The 15,891-nt window shown below is 30.1% G+C and overlaps 2 protein-coding genes across 2 annotated transcripts; both read left to right on the top strand.

Annotated features, from left to right (window-relative positions):
- The first annotated feature begins 16 nt into the window (after positions 1 to 16).
- LOC108775639 (sodium-coupled monocarboxylate transporter 1) lies at positions 17 to 5,201 on the top strand. Its single transcript, XM_018542066.1, has 8 exons — positions 17 to 349; positions 1,153 to 1,378; positions 1,706 to 1,773; positions 1,858 to 2,153; positions 3,019 to 3,237; positions 3,375 to 3,558; positions 4,117 to 4,404; positions 4,831 to 5,201. Exons 1-8 carry the CDS (start codon positions 17 to 19, stop codon positions 5,080 to 5,082), a joined length of 1,866 nt encoding a protein of 621 aa, XP_018397568.1. The 3' UTR covers positions 5,083 to 5,201.
- Positions 5,202 to 8,008: 2,807 nt separating this feature from the next.
- On the top strand, positions 8,009 to 11,140 carry myd (stromal cell derived factor mayday). Its single transcript, XM_018542078.1, has 5 exons — positions 8,009 to 8,077; positions 8,646 to 9,111; positions 10,077 to 10,340; positions 10,416 to 10,597; positions 10,959 to 11,140. Exons 1-5 carry the CDS (start codon positions 8,060 to 8,062, stop codon positions 11,136 to 11,138), a joined length of 1,110 nt encoding a protein of 369 aa, XP_018397580.1. The 5' UTR covers positions 8,009 to 8,059; the 3' UTR covers positions 11,139 to 11,140.
- Positions 11,141 to 15,891: the final 4,751 nt, after the last annotated feature.

Genomic DNA, 15,891 nt, shown 5'->3' with positions numbered 1-15,891 from the left:
TTATTACTTTCAGAAAATGCGACCGCATCTTCTCGTCCTGTTCCTCTTCCTGTCGGCGTCGTCCGCGGAGCAACGACGCGTAAAAAGTGCCGAGGAAAAGTGTCACGCGGATCATCCCACCCTGCTCCATTATTTCTCGTGGGCGGATTATACGGTGCTCGCCATGATGCTGTTGATCTCTTGTCTGATCGGCACCTTTTACGGCTTCTTCTCCAAAAAGCAGGAGACCAGCCAAGATTTTCTGCTGGGCGGGTCCAGCATGGGCACAGTTCCCACGGCGATGTCTCTGGCCGCCAGCTTCATCACGGCCATCGAACTCTTGGGGAATCCCGCGGAGATGTACGGACAGGTTCGACGATAAAAATTCTTAATGTATTATAAGCCTGGTGACAAAAATTATACTTAAAGTTTTTTATATTTTAAATTTATAAATCTCTTTTTTGAATACGACTTTAAACTTTTCCAAAAAAATTTTATAAGATATCTTTAAAATACTTATAAAATGAAAGATACTAACTATTAAGGAACATGACAAATATTTCACTTGTTTATTATCTTTGCAAGATATCAAATACAAAGTAAATGACATAGGACGATAAAGAGTCAACTAGATAATTAATTAATCATATAATGATCATACTTTACTTTACTTTAATATACCACTATATATCACGATGGCATTGACAATTAAATCGAACACTTTGACCCTACTTTAGACCATCATCAGCGCGGTACAAACAAAAACGTAATACCTAAAAGAAACTTTGAAAACACCATTGATTTACAATGGTGTTTTCAAAGATTTGCAATGTCAAGTATACTCCACTGCACCGATATACGCAAGTCAATCCTTTGGATAAGTGAATGTATCGGTTTTAAATGTCACAATCTGAATTTTTACCAGGAAAATTGCGACTGAAAGACCCAGAAATTTAGAAAAATATTTCTTAAACGTTAATAATGCTTCATTCGGTTCCTTCAAAGATGAAAAATCACTTCAAAAACTGTTGTTAAATTCTTAAAATTTCCAACCTGAAATTCCTAAAATCAATTATTTTTACTTTAAAATCTTATTTCTTACACACATAACAGCCTAGACGTGCAATAGCTATTGATTTATAACTATACAATTACTTATTGTTTTCTTTGCAGGGTACTCAATTCTGGATGACATGCCTTTCTTTCATACTCGTGGTACCGATCACCTCTCGCTTGTACCTGCCGGTGTTCATAAAATTAAGGCTGACGTCGAGTTACGAATATTTACAACTGCGCTTCGACCGAAACTGTCGATTACTCTCGAGCGCGTTGTATATGCTGCAAATGGTGTTATACACGTCAGTAGCTGTGTATGCACCTGCATTAGCATTAAGTCACGGTGAGTAATGACTGATAGTTATATAATAGTTTGCAATTCTTTAACACATTGACTGTCACATAATCATTTATGTCTGACACTGTTAAACTTATAATTATAGTAATATGTAGATAATATATAATTACAAGTACCAAAAAAATTTCCTCTCAATGTTAAAGTACCTTATAATTTATATAATTCTATCATATTATATGAGAGAGAATAAAATGTTAAAGATAAAATTTTCAATATATATAATCAACTCTTAAATTAGAAGCGTAAAATTTGTAGTATATAACATTTCATGTTTATACAGAATGTAAACAATAGATATTTTTTAATTTGCAGTTACGGGCCTGAATACTTACATAGCCGTCACTCTAGTCTACATGGTTTGCATTTTCTATGCCTCACAGGTTTGTGTTTCTTTTTACATATATTACTATTATATATGTATATATAGTATATATATTTGCTATTATGTATTATATCATTGATAGGGTGGTATGAAAGCCGTAATAATGACCGATACCTTCCAAGCCGCCGTTCTTATCGGCTCATTATTTCTCATTTTGGGTTACGGATTATCCTGGGAGGGCGGAATTGCGAGCGTTTGGGAGGAAAACGCAAAATCAGGCCGGATGGAATTTTTTAATATGAATCCTAGTCCAACAGTACGGCATAGCTTCTGGAGTGTTGTGATCGGTGGTACTTTCTACTGGACCACCATGTTCTGCAGCAACCAGGCGTCCGTCCAAAAATATCTCAGTGTCGAGAGCATCTCGCAAGTAAGGATGTAAGTGTTTTTAAGACAATAATATGAAAAGTCTATAAAGAAGTTTTAATAAAGTGATCCCCATAAGCGATCAACATTATATGTATAATCATATAATAATATAATGTAATAATAATATTAATGCTTCTTTTAGACAATTTAACACAATACAATTGTGAATATCAATAGTTAATTCATAATTGTTGATCGATACGGAATCAATTTGTGCAGTCATTGCTTTAAGCTTTTGTAAAAAAGAAAGTAACAGAAAAGATGAGGTGAATAAAAAATGGTATATAGAAGAATGTACTTATAAAAATTTTGACAAGCGAAAAAGTTAGCAATCTAATGATTATCAAAATATTTTCCACGTCTAAATAGTTCAACACTGATAAGTTATTGACCACAATTAAATTTGCAAATTAAGAATATTGACACTTGTGTGCAAAATGACATCATTCCATTTAATCAACGTCTATGATCTGTTACACTAGGAATTCTTTTGAAGACCTAAATTCTCGTAAATGCTTAACCTCTGATTTCAGCCTTACTCAATTGTCATTACAGTAACATGTCGATTCTATTTAAGGAAGTGCTATCACAAGTTCAGAAATTTACATAATCTGTCTTTGAGAAAATTCAATATAATTCGCACACACACAATATAATAATCAAGATGTAATAATTTAATTAATTTTTGTTAAATATATCAATCTTGTTAATGTCTAACTTTGACTTTAAGTACCTAACTATCTTTATGGTGACATATATCAATTGCGTTTAACAAAATATTTATGATACAAGACTGGATTTAATTATTGAGCAAAACTTTACACATTTGTTTTCACTAAAATTTAGTTTATTCATTGAATGTCGTTTCTTACAGAGCGCTGTGGGTGTCTGCGTTCAGCATGATCGTAATTTATAGCTTGAATTTTCTGACTGGAATGGTGCTATACAGCGCTTATAAAGACTGCGATCCTTTAACAGCCGGATATATAAGCGGCCAGGATCAAATACTTCCGCTGTATGTGATGAATTTCTTGGGAGGACTTCGTGGAATGCCTGGATTCTTCGTAGCTGGTATCTTCGCCGCGTCTCTCGGGTTCGTAAATTATTTAAAGTTTGAAGTAAATAATTAAAATATAATTATCATATTCAATAAGAAATAAGTTTGTTTTGAATTGAAGCTCGAGAATTCATTGAATTACATTTGAAAATACCTTAAACTGTTCTTTTTAGAACTGTGGCGAGTGCCTTAAACTCATTAGCGGCGATAACCTGTGAAGATATTCTTCGCGGACTCTTCCAAATGGACTTGCCGGCAAGTAAAGGTGCTATTTACGCTAGATGGATTAGCATATTTTTCGGAGCTCTCAGTTTTGCACTGGTCTTTATTGTCGAGCGTCTCGGTAGCGTTTTGCAGGTAATTTATGCATTTTATTTGCTTTATTCATGTATTCGAGAAATACTTCTCATAAAAAAGAAGAGAGTTCTTATAAAGCATTTCACATATTCTCGTTATAATTATTTTTTTAATAAAAAGACATTATAAATTTAAATAGTTTTGGAATTACTTTATATATATAACTTCTTTTTAATTTTATAAATTTTCTTTGAAAATTATAAATTTTGAAGTTGTACAATGATTATTATTAAAATTATTACAGAATTTTGAAATTCATAATCTTAAAATTATATTATACAAAATTCTGAAATGTGTATAGAAATCCTGAAAAACTAAGAATTAAAAAAAAAATTTTGAAGAATCTAAAAAGAATCAATCTAAGAAGAGATTAAAAAAAAAATAATTCTATTAAATTCTTTAAGTAATAGTTCTCTCTTTTTCCATATAATGTCATATCTTACGATGCGTGATTCATTCTTTTATAAGTTTAGAAATTTCATCTTTTCTTTCTTATTGCGCTGTATTCTAAATTGCGAACTCAAAAAACATTATTGACAAAGTCATTGTAATTTTTAGGTTGCGCTATCTTTCAACGGCATGGTTGGTGGGGTGACTCTAGGATTATTCTCATTAGGCATGTTTGTACCATGGGCTAATGCTAAAGGAGCCATAGTAGGTGCCATCACGAGTTTGGTAGTTGTCCTGTGGATTGGATTAGGTGCCCAAATTGCGGCTGTAAACGGACAGATTCAATTGGATAGTAAGCCTATATCGATTGCAGGTTGTCCTTGCATAAATGAGACCACAATCGTGCTCAATCAATTCGAGCACAACTTCGATGACGAAGTTTCGTCCATATACAAGGTGAGATTTATTTTCTCAATTGCATGACTTGCAATTACGTCGCATTATACATAATTATGTACGTGCAATTATCTCTTAGAATTTTAATTTATTACAAAAATAAATTAAAATTGCAACGTTTCTGCAATTTTAATAAATATTTACTAGTAAACTATGAAACGTTTGAGGTCAACATTTTTAACTTATTTATTTAATTTTACATTTTAATTTATTAGAGAGAGAAAGAGAGAGACTTCGTACAATTATACATCATAAACCAAAATTTGTTTATTTCAAACTTTGATTCTTTTTGTATGCAGTTCTATTTTTCATGTAATTTATCGATTTATTTTGCATTAGTATTTCTTTATGCAAAAGCAGAAATTTATTCGAGATCATAATTACGTACACAAATGAAATAAGTCTTATGCGTGATATAATTTGCAGACCAGTTATCTATGGTACAGCGCAATCGGTTGCATGTTGACCATGCTCGTGGGTCTGGCGGTAAGTTTTGCGACAGGCGCACAAAATCCTGCTGACGTCGATCAGGACTTCCTGAGCCCGCCAATTGCGGCCATGTTCCGCATACAGTCGAAGCCTTGCGCATCTACGAATGTCCAAGGTATCGCGAACTTTGGTCTTGAACTGGAAGATGAAAAGCCACGGCAGATGGAAGTTTGCAAGAGCCCGAAGTGACCTTGTCGCGAGAGATCATCAATAAAGTTCACGTGAACCGGGGGGAACCCGATAAAGATACCGAGCTCGCGAAAAAGTAGTCTAGTTCAGCGAGCATTTCATCGAATGATTTTATTATCAAAAGGACGAATTGTCTAACAAGATATTTATCCCTCGAGAGTTCGCCACTTTGGAGGGAATAAAATTCGTTCGCAGACTGGCATCGACAAATATTGCAGAAACATTTAGAGAAAATTGTAGTCGTCAAACGACCCTCTACTCGTTTTGGACATGGAAATAATTTTTCATAATTTTGTAGCTCTTATTTACCAGTATTAGTTTCAAAGAACAATCAGATAGCAATACTCAGTAAACACTAACTAACAGTAACGTTACACAATACTATAATTTCCTACTCAATAACGTAACTGTCGTACAACATGTGTTTTATTACAATTTATATTGTTAAGTGAGAAATTATAATATTGATGTAATATTGTGTAATTTGATGTTTAGCGGATATTGTTCAAGTAACACTCTGCGTTCCTACTCATGGGCTTGTTAAAAATACATCCAGGATTCTACAATACCATATAGTACCATGAGATTAATTTAATTAATTATAATCAATACAAAAGTAGTTTAACAGAATTATATATACACAGAGACTTATTTTTGTAACACTTAATGGATGTTTTTTCCTGCGCAAAGTGATCCGAGAGTGAGTGACTGACAAAATAACAGACATTGCGGTGATTTGGCATTTTTTCCCAAAAACATTACCATGACGGAGCAGGCAAGGGAGAACTTTTTATTATTAAAAATATTACCGTATAATTTGCCAAATAAAACGTTACACGCATTATTTTTTGCGCGTCTTTTTATAACGTACTGACTAATGTGACTTGCCTAGCTAATTTCCAATTCAAATGCGATAGAAGAAATTTATATTATATGTATATTCAGCTTATTATTCGTATATTATACGTTAAAAAAACACGTCATTAAACAACCATAATTTACTATTAAATATTACAAATAAATCAGAAAAAGATCATATAAGTCTCATCTTATTTGATACACGACCGATTTTACTTTTCGAAGTTACTTTATCATTCTACACCTTGCGTACTATTTCATTTAAAAAATTCTTATACTTTATAGAGACAGATATCTCAGCGCGCAATAAAGATGTTTGACTATTTCATTTTATCTTTGCTTTCGCATAATTTATTAACAAAACAGTGTGTTTGGTGAATGTTTTTGAATAGTGCATTAAAATAAATATTAAAATATTGTATACTTATTTTTTGTAAATACACATGTAGAACAATAAATATTTAAAAATATATAGAACAATAATTATAAGCTTAAAAAAGAATCGATTTCTTAATAATTATATTAATGATGAAATACATATTATAACATATAAAAGAATAAGGATCACCATACACAGAATGACATAAACTGCAGACGAATAGCATAAGGCCCCTGAATCAATGAGCATTCAACATAAAGTGGCCATGTTGCTTTACATAACATGCTAATTCAACAGCCTTCTACTATAATTATGTAGCTTATCATTTTATGTGTGATAGCCCTTAAGTAAATCATAAATTAAAAGATTAAAAAGTTTATTTATTTTAATATAATAATTTTACTGGTTTTATTGTAAAATAAAATAATTCTTTTGTTAACTATATAATATTATACTGAAGAATCCAAAAATATGGTTCGAAATGACTAACTCGTATCTTTATTTTATTATATTAATCGTTTTTTACACACGACCATTTAATGATAGCTCGCATAGATTTGTTTTTAATTTATAATTAATGATAAAATCATTAAATGACCAACTACTTGAATTAAATATTTCTTTACAAATAAAATAGTTTTAATAATAAGATACATTAAAAAAAATTTTTTTTCGAGAAATTAATTTTGACATATTAAGCTATTGAAACTATTTATTTATTTTAGAATTACTTTGAACGTATTTAAAGACGAAAAAGATTACAGTTTCATGAAAATTTGTTATAATTTCTTATAGAAATCTTATGTAATATTGGTCTATTTAATACTGAAAGATAGTGATTAATTACTTATTTCGACTACTAAAGCACTGAATAACTCAAAGTAAGTAATTAATCATTATCTTCCAGTATTAAATTTCTGTAAGGAGCTCTCATCTAAATTCTAATCAAACAAACTTCTATTCTACTTGGCGCAATTGCAGTAATAAAATAAAAAGTTTCCGTTAGAGACAACTTTCCGTTAGCTAGTTTTACGTTTTACATATTAAAAATAATAACGAGACACCTGGTACCAACCGAGTACAAGTATCGTTATTCCGTTAAAGTGTATCTGAGTACATGGTGAACGTATGTTAACACCGTTTGTGTGATTGCCGGCGAGAGGAGAGAAGGAGAACGAGACAGTGAAAGTGGATCAATACGCGGTGAGTGTGCAGCCCGTCTGGCAGCGTACGGCTGTTTCTCGGCGAAGTGAGGCCCGTCTGACCACGTTCGCAAGACAATCGCGGCGACTGCGTTGACACGGATCAGATCCGTTCTCTTTGACAGTCGTGCAATCGTTGGCTTCGCGTCTCCGAATTCGACACAGAACAAGGATGCGCGGGACCGCGCTCAAATCGTCAGTGTACTATCGAGGTTGTCCGACTTGGCGCGTAAGGTGTTTCGTCTTGACGGTGAGGGATTTGATTTCTCGGGACGATTAAAGAGATTGTTGTGTAGCTCTCGTCGGTTCAGGCTGTCCCCTCCGATTTGTGATTAATCCTTTACCTATTTATCGCCGACAATCGAAGGGTATCCTCACATTTGATTATATGCAGACGCACGCGGTAGTGACAGATAGGCGACAGATCGATCCTCGCTGTATGGAACCGAGAAAATTGGAAACTACGCCAGTTCACGGTTGACGAGAAAACGAAGAGGGAATTAGAAAGCGGCTCGGATCACCGTGTTACGTAGCCAAGATGTATCTGTCTCATCTTGTGAGTAAAAACGAAATCACCGACGTTTCACATTGTAAAAAATTACATGTAAAATTACAACTGTTTTATAGTGAGTAATTTTGGGACTCACTATTAAAAGTGTATACTTATGTATACGTTATATTAATATGTATGAACATAAAAATGCAAATAGAACATATGTGATATATTATATAATATTATAAAAATATTATAAAAATAATATTATAAAAATTTGTGCATTTGCATTAGAAGTTAGAAATATTACTATTATTGTAATTTCCTATCTAATATAAAGATATATATATTTACATAATTAAAAGTAAAAGTATTAATTATTGTAAAAATCCATAATTTTACATGTTTACATGTCAAATATTATCTTATATATTTTCTTAAATATTATATTAATTTAATATATTAATTATATAATTTAATATTAAATATTATCTTATACATATATTTAATTGAGTTATTTACTGATATTTTTTAAATCTCTAACATTATTACTCCTGCTAATTTAACATTACTATACTATTTATAATGTTTTTGATTATAATTAGGTAATCTTACCGTTTTATTTAAACAGTTCCTCTGCAAGCAGGAAGTGATGTGCCTGCGATTTTTGCGTTGGACCATCCTGGTGCCGCTTGTGATTTATATGTCGCTTCTATTTGTCAAGTACAACAAAAGCGTGCCTCTGAAAAGTTTATCGACCCCGAGCGACAGGGATAAAGAGGGTGCCGCGATAGATAGCTTGTTCTTCGAGTTGGAAGCCGTAACGGCCGACAAAAAGAACTTGGCGAGTTACAAGGACGCGGGAATCGATCGACGCGGAAACGACGAGACCATACAAATCGTAGAGGTGGAAAATCGTCAGGATCCGAGGACCCTTCTCGAAGACATTTTCCGGCGAGCAGACACGGACGACAACGAATTGTTGGATATCCAGGAACTAGCCAAGTGGATCCATGCAAAAATCACCGAGCATATCACGCGCGCAATGCGAGAGAACGTCGGTTTATTCACTGCGATCGACAACAATCCTAGAAATGGTATGTAGCTCATTGCAGTGCGGTTTGCACAAGTGTTAATTAAAATCAATTGGAGCTTAACTAACGCTATTCACGCGAATGGCTTTATTTCCCGATGATATTGTGTTCGCGACGAATGGTTTTCGCTCTATAAGATTGCATGAGAATAATTAACGAGTAGTTTCTATATTTCTATTTTTATCTGTCGAATTAAATATGAACACAAAATATCAAAGAAAATTATTATTATAATATGGGCGCGTTTATTGTATTTATATCGTAAAATTAATACAGCAAAGCACGCTTCATTAGTCTTTTTCAGTTTATTAATTTATTGTTTGACAAATTAGTTGATTAATAATAAATAATTAATATTTATACATAGATATATAGTTATAATTATATATATGTCGTATATAAATACATAATTGATTATTATATTAAATATTATTTTTTTATTATTATTTATTCTTGTGTTTTATATAATTTTAAATATAAATAAAAATATTTTATTTATATTTTAAAAATTATAAACTGTTCGAGAGAAATTCATGTAATCTCAGAAAAATTAAAACAGCCGCAGTAAAATCTGGTGTGTATCCAGATATACACAGTTATATTCCATAAAATTTTTATAAATGTTTCCCATGATCTTTGGAATATTTTTAAAAGATACGTATAAAGGACGTTCTAAGACTATTTGTAACATATTCAGCTCAGATTGCTTTATAACTCTAGAAAAAGCTATAAAATGTTCCATTAAAAATCATCAGAGAATATTCTAAGACTATATTCGATAATGATCTATAAAAGAACATTCTATGGACTTTTTTAGAATAATAAAAACAGCTTTAATTGAACATACTACAAATATTTTAAGAATATTTCAAAGCTTCCAGAAAATATTGATAAAACATTACCAGAATGTAATTGTGCTAGCCGAGTATAAATCAGTATTATTGACTGCTTCTCGATATTTATCGCAGGTGAAGTATCGTGGGAAGAATATCACGCTTATTTTCTAAGAACTCATGGTTTCTCCGAAACTTACATAAATTCCCACGACAAGAGGCATAGCGAGATGCCGAGGACACTGAAAGAGAGCATAATGAGAGATCGAGCACGATGGGCTGAAGCGGCTAGGAACGATCCCGAAAAGTTAGCTCTAGACGAGTTTCTCGCTTTCACACATCCCGAGAGCAGTCATAGAGCTCTTCTGCAAATGGTAGAAGATCTCTTTGAAAAATTTGGTAGGGAATTGTCTTCTCTATTTTTATTTTATTTTTAATTAACGAATTCACAATAATCGCTCATCATATCCTTAGATCGGGACGGCGACGAACAGCTAACAGAAGATGAATTTTCGGATTTGCCGTCGGAAGGGGTTGGTTTGGATTTACGCGAAGATCGACAGCAAGCAATAGGAGGCAGCGAAGACAGGCGTAAGGAGTTTCGACATCTGATTGACAAGAATAAAAACGGGAAAGCGGATCGAACTGAACTACTGGTGAGTAATAGAGCGTAAATATATTAATAAGGGACGAAGAAAGACTCTTCGCAATTCCGCGGGTCGATGAATAGTCGATGAACAGCACTACTCTTAAATCTTACATATGTGATTTCAAACTTTTGGTCGGCAGGATATGAATACTCAAAAAGGAAAAGTAATTTTTGCAAAATATATTGCGAAATTCTATTTTTAAATACTACTTTGTAAGTGCTTTAAAATTAAACTTAAACAAAAGATTAAAGCATAAAAATATTCTATACATTTCCAAAAATTGTCATAAATACATTTTTCAACAACAAATACGTAAAAAAACACATTTTTTTAGATTTTACTATAAAACCGAAACTTTTTTTTATAGATGTACATCGATCCACGTAATCCTAGACATGCTATTCAAGAAGCACAACATTTGATCGTTCTATCGGACATGAATTTAGATGGAAAATTGGATCTTCAGGAAATTCTTAGTAAGATGGATCTGTTTCTCGACAGTAAAATGGTAGACACTGAAAAAAGCTTCCACGACGAGTTCCGATAATTTCTGAAGACAAATATAAAAAGAAGAGTTTTTGTTGAAGTATATGAAATAAACTATATCATATATAAAAAGTAAGATAGATAATTTAAAATAATGTAGGGCTATCAAAATACTTATATAGGATGTTCAAGCATGATGATAATGCTGCTAAAAGTTTTTACAATCTATCAATTAGTTTGATAGTTCAAAATAATTATTCACATGGTTCAACATAATTATTTTTAGATCTGTATCCTGGAAATTTTTTTATATAAGTTTTTAGAATTTCTCATAAATTTTTTTTTATGTAAATATTTATGTGAGAATTCTAACATATTATAATATCTAAGATTTCATTCTATAATTTTCAACGAAAATTTAGAAGATCTAAAATAGTTTAGAATATTTTATCTGAACTTAGCTAAAAATATGACTGTAAAATACGAATGTTAATTCGACATCAATTGACATTAATTCAATGAGTTATTTCTCGCTGGAAAATCTGCATAATTTGAAATATAAAATTTGTTTAATATTATGATATTCTTTTAATGTTGTAAGAATTGTTTTATCAGATTGAGTATCTAGCTAAATTTTCAAATACTTCAGCAAAAGCTTTCTTTTTGTGAACAAACGTAATTTTAAAAGATTAAAAAGGAGAGGAAGAATTGAAGAGGAAAATTTCTTCGATATTTGTACTGAGAGATAGACAATATGATTTTTTTCCATCGTTAATGGTTAATGAGAGATTAATTACAGTTAATTAATTGATTTGTGCAGGGTACACACTAGCAAATTTTAACGAAGTTTCTTTATGAACGTATAGAAATTGTAGGCTTTTAGAACGTATCTGTGATAGTCTTTACGACGTAGAATATCATTTAAATATAGGCACAGTTATTATTATAGTTATCACACAATTGTAGACAAACATTATATGTTAATTCACAAAGAAATAATCAATCAAATCCATTAAATAGGATTAGAATTAACAATAATTATTTGCTAATTGAATGAACGATAATAATACAAATAAAGGGTTACAAAAATCCGTCCTTTCATAGATCTCTCTTACGATTTATCATGTATGACTCGGCCGTAAACTATCTAGAAGACTTACTTAGATTTTAGATACGGAGATCAAAAAAAGTTCTCCGTGTTTTGAATCATCGATCTTAAGATATCTTTCAAATCGTGCAAGAAAAAAATATCAAAGATAATATATAACTTAATACAGTTATTTAATTTGTGATATTAATAGAGGTAATTACTAATTAATATTTATATAATATGTTATAGTAAAATAATAATATAATATTACGATATTTATGTAATATTATATTTAACATGAAACATATGTATTAGCTACTTTTTTACATTATGTTATGACTTACAATCATAATTGCACGGGTGAGTTTGAAATTTGTCTTTTCTGTAATTGTCTTATTTCATTTATTTATTACTCCGTTCTTTAGGATTCATTTAGTTTGAGAATTAACTAACACTTTTTAAACAGTTCAAATTGGCAATATGGAAGAGGCTCTATATACTGCACACTGGACTGAATTTATGGTTGCTTTGTACTGATTAACGGTTTATTTTATTATCTGTGCGTCGCTGAAGTCCGTTCTATTCGATGGAATTCAGAAATATTATTGTCAAATAATAGCGTATGGAATTATCGCGCAGTTATTACTCTCAATTGCCTTATTTGAACATCAATTTGTTAAATCTCGAGAATCCATTTTTATCTTGTTGTTGAAATATATATATGTAAGTGATATGTCTTTGAAGGCGAGAAATTGCAATAAAAAGTTTACATAACTGAAGACCGGGAAATATTTAGATGCATAGAGATATTATGACCAACATACGAAACATACAAGGTTGATTTTATGAAGGCCTTTGAGGACTTTGAGAAATATAACTGCTCACTATCAACGGAATAATGTATCTCATAACGAATAACGGCTTATATAATCTCTCGTTTTATAAAATTAAAAATAAGATTTCATATTACATTTTAAAGACAGAAATGGATGTTCCTTTGTAGAAAATTTTGTATATTAGATCGTTTTTCTATGTACATTGTGATGTGGCACAATAAAACTTGTTTAGGAATAACCTGCTTGTATTACTGTACTTCATGTTATTACTTTGTAAATGCAATATACCTACTTATTAATATTTAAATGTTACAAAGTTATTTTTGTTTGTATTTTTCGATAGTTATATATTTTTTAAATTGAATTATACATTTCTAACCATGTCTTTTTATTAAAATTTATTAAAGTTAAACTTTATAGAACAATTCATATTATAAAAAATGAAAATAATATTTAATTTAATTTAATTTAATTTAAATTACTGAGTTGTAAACTTTTGTTATGTTAATTTTATAATGTATAAAATTAATTCCAAGAGACAGTATTATATGTACTGGTATTTTCATGTATAAAAAATTTTCTTTTTTTCCAAATTGCCAAGAAAAATCGTGGTTATGAATTTATCGTCTGACTTACTGAAAATAAACTCATAACATTAATATGATATTAATGATAATCTAATTATTAATGTGATATATTAATACAGAGGAATGTGTGTGAATAATCTCTTTGTACCGTAAAACTTCATTTACACAATTTAAATTTAATTTATTATATCATAATAGATACATACGAATATCCTGCAAATTAATTTAATTTAAAATATCATGTAATTAGGTTTACAACTGCCAACAATTTATTTTATTTTACAATTGAAATTTGGTATCAGTCGCTCATTCATTATTTGTTTACAAAAAAATCCTAGACAATATACATATTATAAAATTCAAAATCAGGACATGAGACGCTTTAAAGATATGTAAAACATATCTTTTACAGATATCTTTTTTTTTTTTTACAAAAACCGTTTAAAATATGTCTTATATGTAATTTTAGACTTCGCAATTGCGTTGTCTGGGAATTTTTGCGATGCAAAAGCGAATAAATATTTTAAACGGCGCACAATTTTATGCTTTCATTGAATTCGAAAATAGAACCAACGATTCCTGGACTACAACGAAATACAAATAACTATTAAATATTTTATTTATACATCGTTAAATATTCGGAGAATATTTTATATACATATATGTACCGCAAAATTATAATTTTCTCAGAAATTCCCTATCCAAAAGTTTGGAGATCGACCCTAAATTAATTTGAAACAAAATTATACTATTTGAATGATATATATTCGATAAGATAGAAAAAAAAAATTACTATTATTATTACACTATTATTATTATTATTATTATTAATATTACTATTATTATTATTATTTTACTTATTATTATTAAATTTTTTAGAAAATTTATCTAAAAATTACACACAAATTAACACAAAAAAGCAATAACTAACCGTAAACTAGATAAGATATATTAAAGTTCTCAATTTTCGTCTTAGCGAACCAGAATTAACTAAAGTATTTTACAAAATTTCCTAAAGCGCACCGCAACCTTCAAACTTCACAATTTACTGTTTAGTTGCACGTTGAAAACGTTTGATCTGTGCCCGCACCAATTATGAGTGTTAAAGAGGATTCTGCTGGATAACGAGCGAGCAATTTTAGTCGACTAAGATCAAATCGTATCTGATAGCTTCCTTTGACGTAGACAGAATCTTTTAGTAAGCCGGATTTCCATTTCCTGCGACCCTCGACTATTTTCCTGCTCCGAGTTTTTTATGATTAAAGAGATATATTATGCGTTATACTACTTTCGATTAAAGTAATTTTATTGGTTACAAACAAAAATTTGCTATTTTATTAAACCAGCGTTGACTGTTTTTCCAAAGATAAACTTTTCAACAACAAAGCAGATGTTTCTCTTTTAAAGTTTTCTCAGAAGCTATCACATACAGTTTTTCATTCTTAATATATTGAATAAGTCAATTAAATCTTATAAATCAATTTTATATTAAAATAAAATTATAATTATAATTCGTTAACAAATAAAATATTTTTGCAAGTATTAGTTGTGTTACAAATAAATTTCAATTTTTTAATTATTTTGCTAAATGATTAAAATAATTAGAGATTGATTTATAAATTAAGTTTTAAAATCGTATTTTTCAATGTTTGATACTCTTAATAATTACTTAACATAAATTATATCAGTATTGTCCAAATGATTTATATCATAATTCTTTTTTACAGTTGTAATTCCAAATATAATTATATCATAATTAAATAAAAATATGTGCCAGTATAATTTTAGCTTAAAAAAATATGAAAATAATCTGGAACATCTTGTAAAGTATTTAAGTTAAAATAAATTAATATAATAAACATTAACGTTTCATTTAATCATTTTAAATAAATATTATTCTATTTAAGTAACTATGAAAAAAAATTTTGGAAATGTTTACAATCTATTAGAAAAATTTGGACACACATACACACATCACTGATTTTCATAGTTGCAAGAGAAGTGTCATAGATCCCATTACAGAACTTCAAGATTTAGCTTAATGCATAGACAGAGGCTTTTTATAAAGGATGTGGAGCATTTCACACCCAGAGCTCTTGTGAATGTTGAATTCCACACCCAGAATTTAAAATATATTTTTTTTTAATATTAATTTTTCGACAAATTTTTTAATTTTGTGTAATAAAAAAACAATATTTGACTAGAGTGTACAATTGTATACATATATAGAAATATATTTCATGCATATACAATATAACATAAAATATTTGTGTTATTTTAAAATTCCGCTCCCCCCCCCCC

The sequence above is a fragment of the Cyphomyrmex costatus genome, unplaced genomic scaffold (assembly GCF_001594065.2).
Source record: "Cyphomyrmex costatus isolate MS0001 unplaced genomic scaffold, Ccosl1.0 scaffold302, whole genome shotgun sequence".
Lineage (NCBI taxonomy): Eukaryota > Metazoa > Arthropoda > Insecta > Hymenoptera > Formicidae > Cyphomyrmex > Cyphomyrmex costatus.
The sequence above is the reverse complement of the archived record's forward strand: the minus strand, read 5'-3'. Positions and strand labels throughout refer to the sequence as shown.

Bases quoted from the DNA above. Each gene is read 5' to 3' on its own strand.
- myd (XM_018542078.1), top strand. The intron at 9,112-10,076 runs GTATGTAGCTCA...TATTTATCGCAG, and splicing joins CGACAACAATCCTAGAAATG to GTGAAGTATCGTGGGAAGAA. The intron at 10,598-10,958 runs GTGAGTAATAGA...TTTTTTTTATAG, and splicing joins CGGATCGAACTGAACTACTG to ATGTACATCGATCCACGTAA.
- LOC108775639 (XM_018542066.1), top strand. From the start codon at position 17: ATGCGACCGCATCTTCTCGTCCTGTTCCTCTTCCTGTCGGCGTCGTCC. The intron at 3,559-4,116 runs GTAATTTATGCA...TGTAATTTTTAG, and splicing joins GTCTCGGTAGCGTTTTGCAG to GTTGCGCTATCTTTCAACGG. The intron at 4,405-4,830 runs GTGAGATTTATT...TATAATTTGCAG, and splicing joins AAGTTTCGTCCATATACAAG to ACCAGTTATCTATGGTACAG.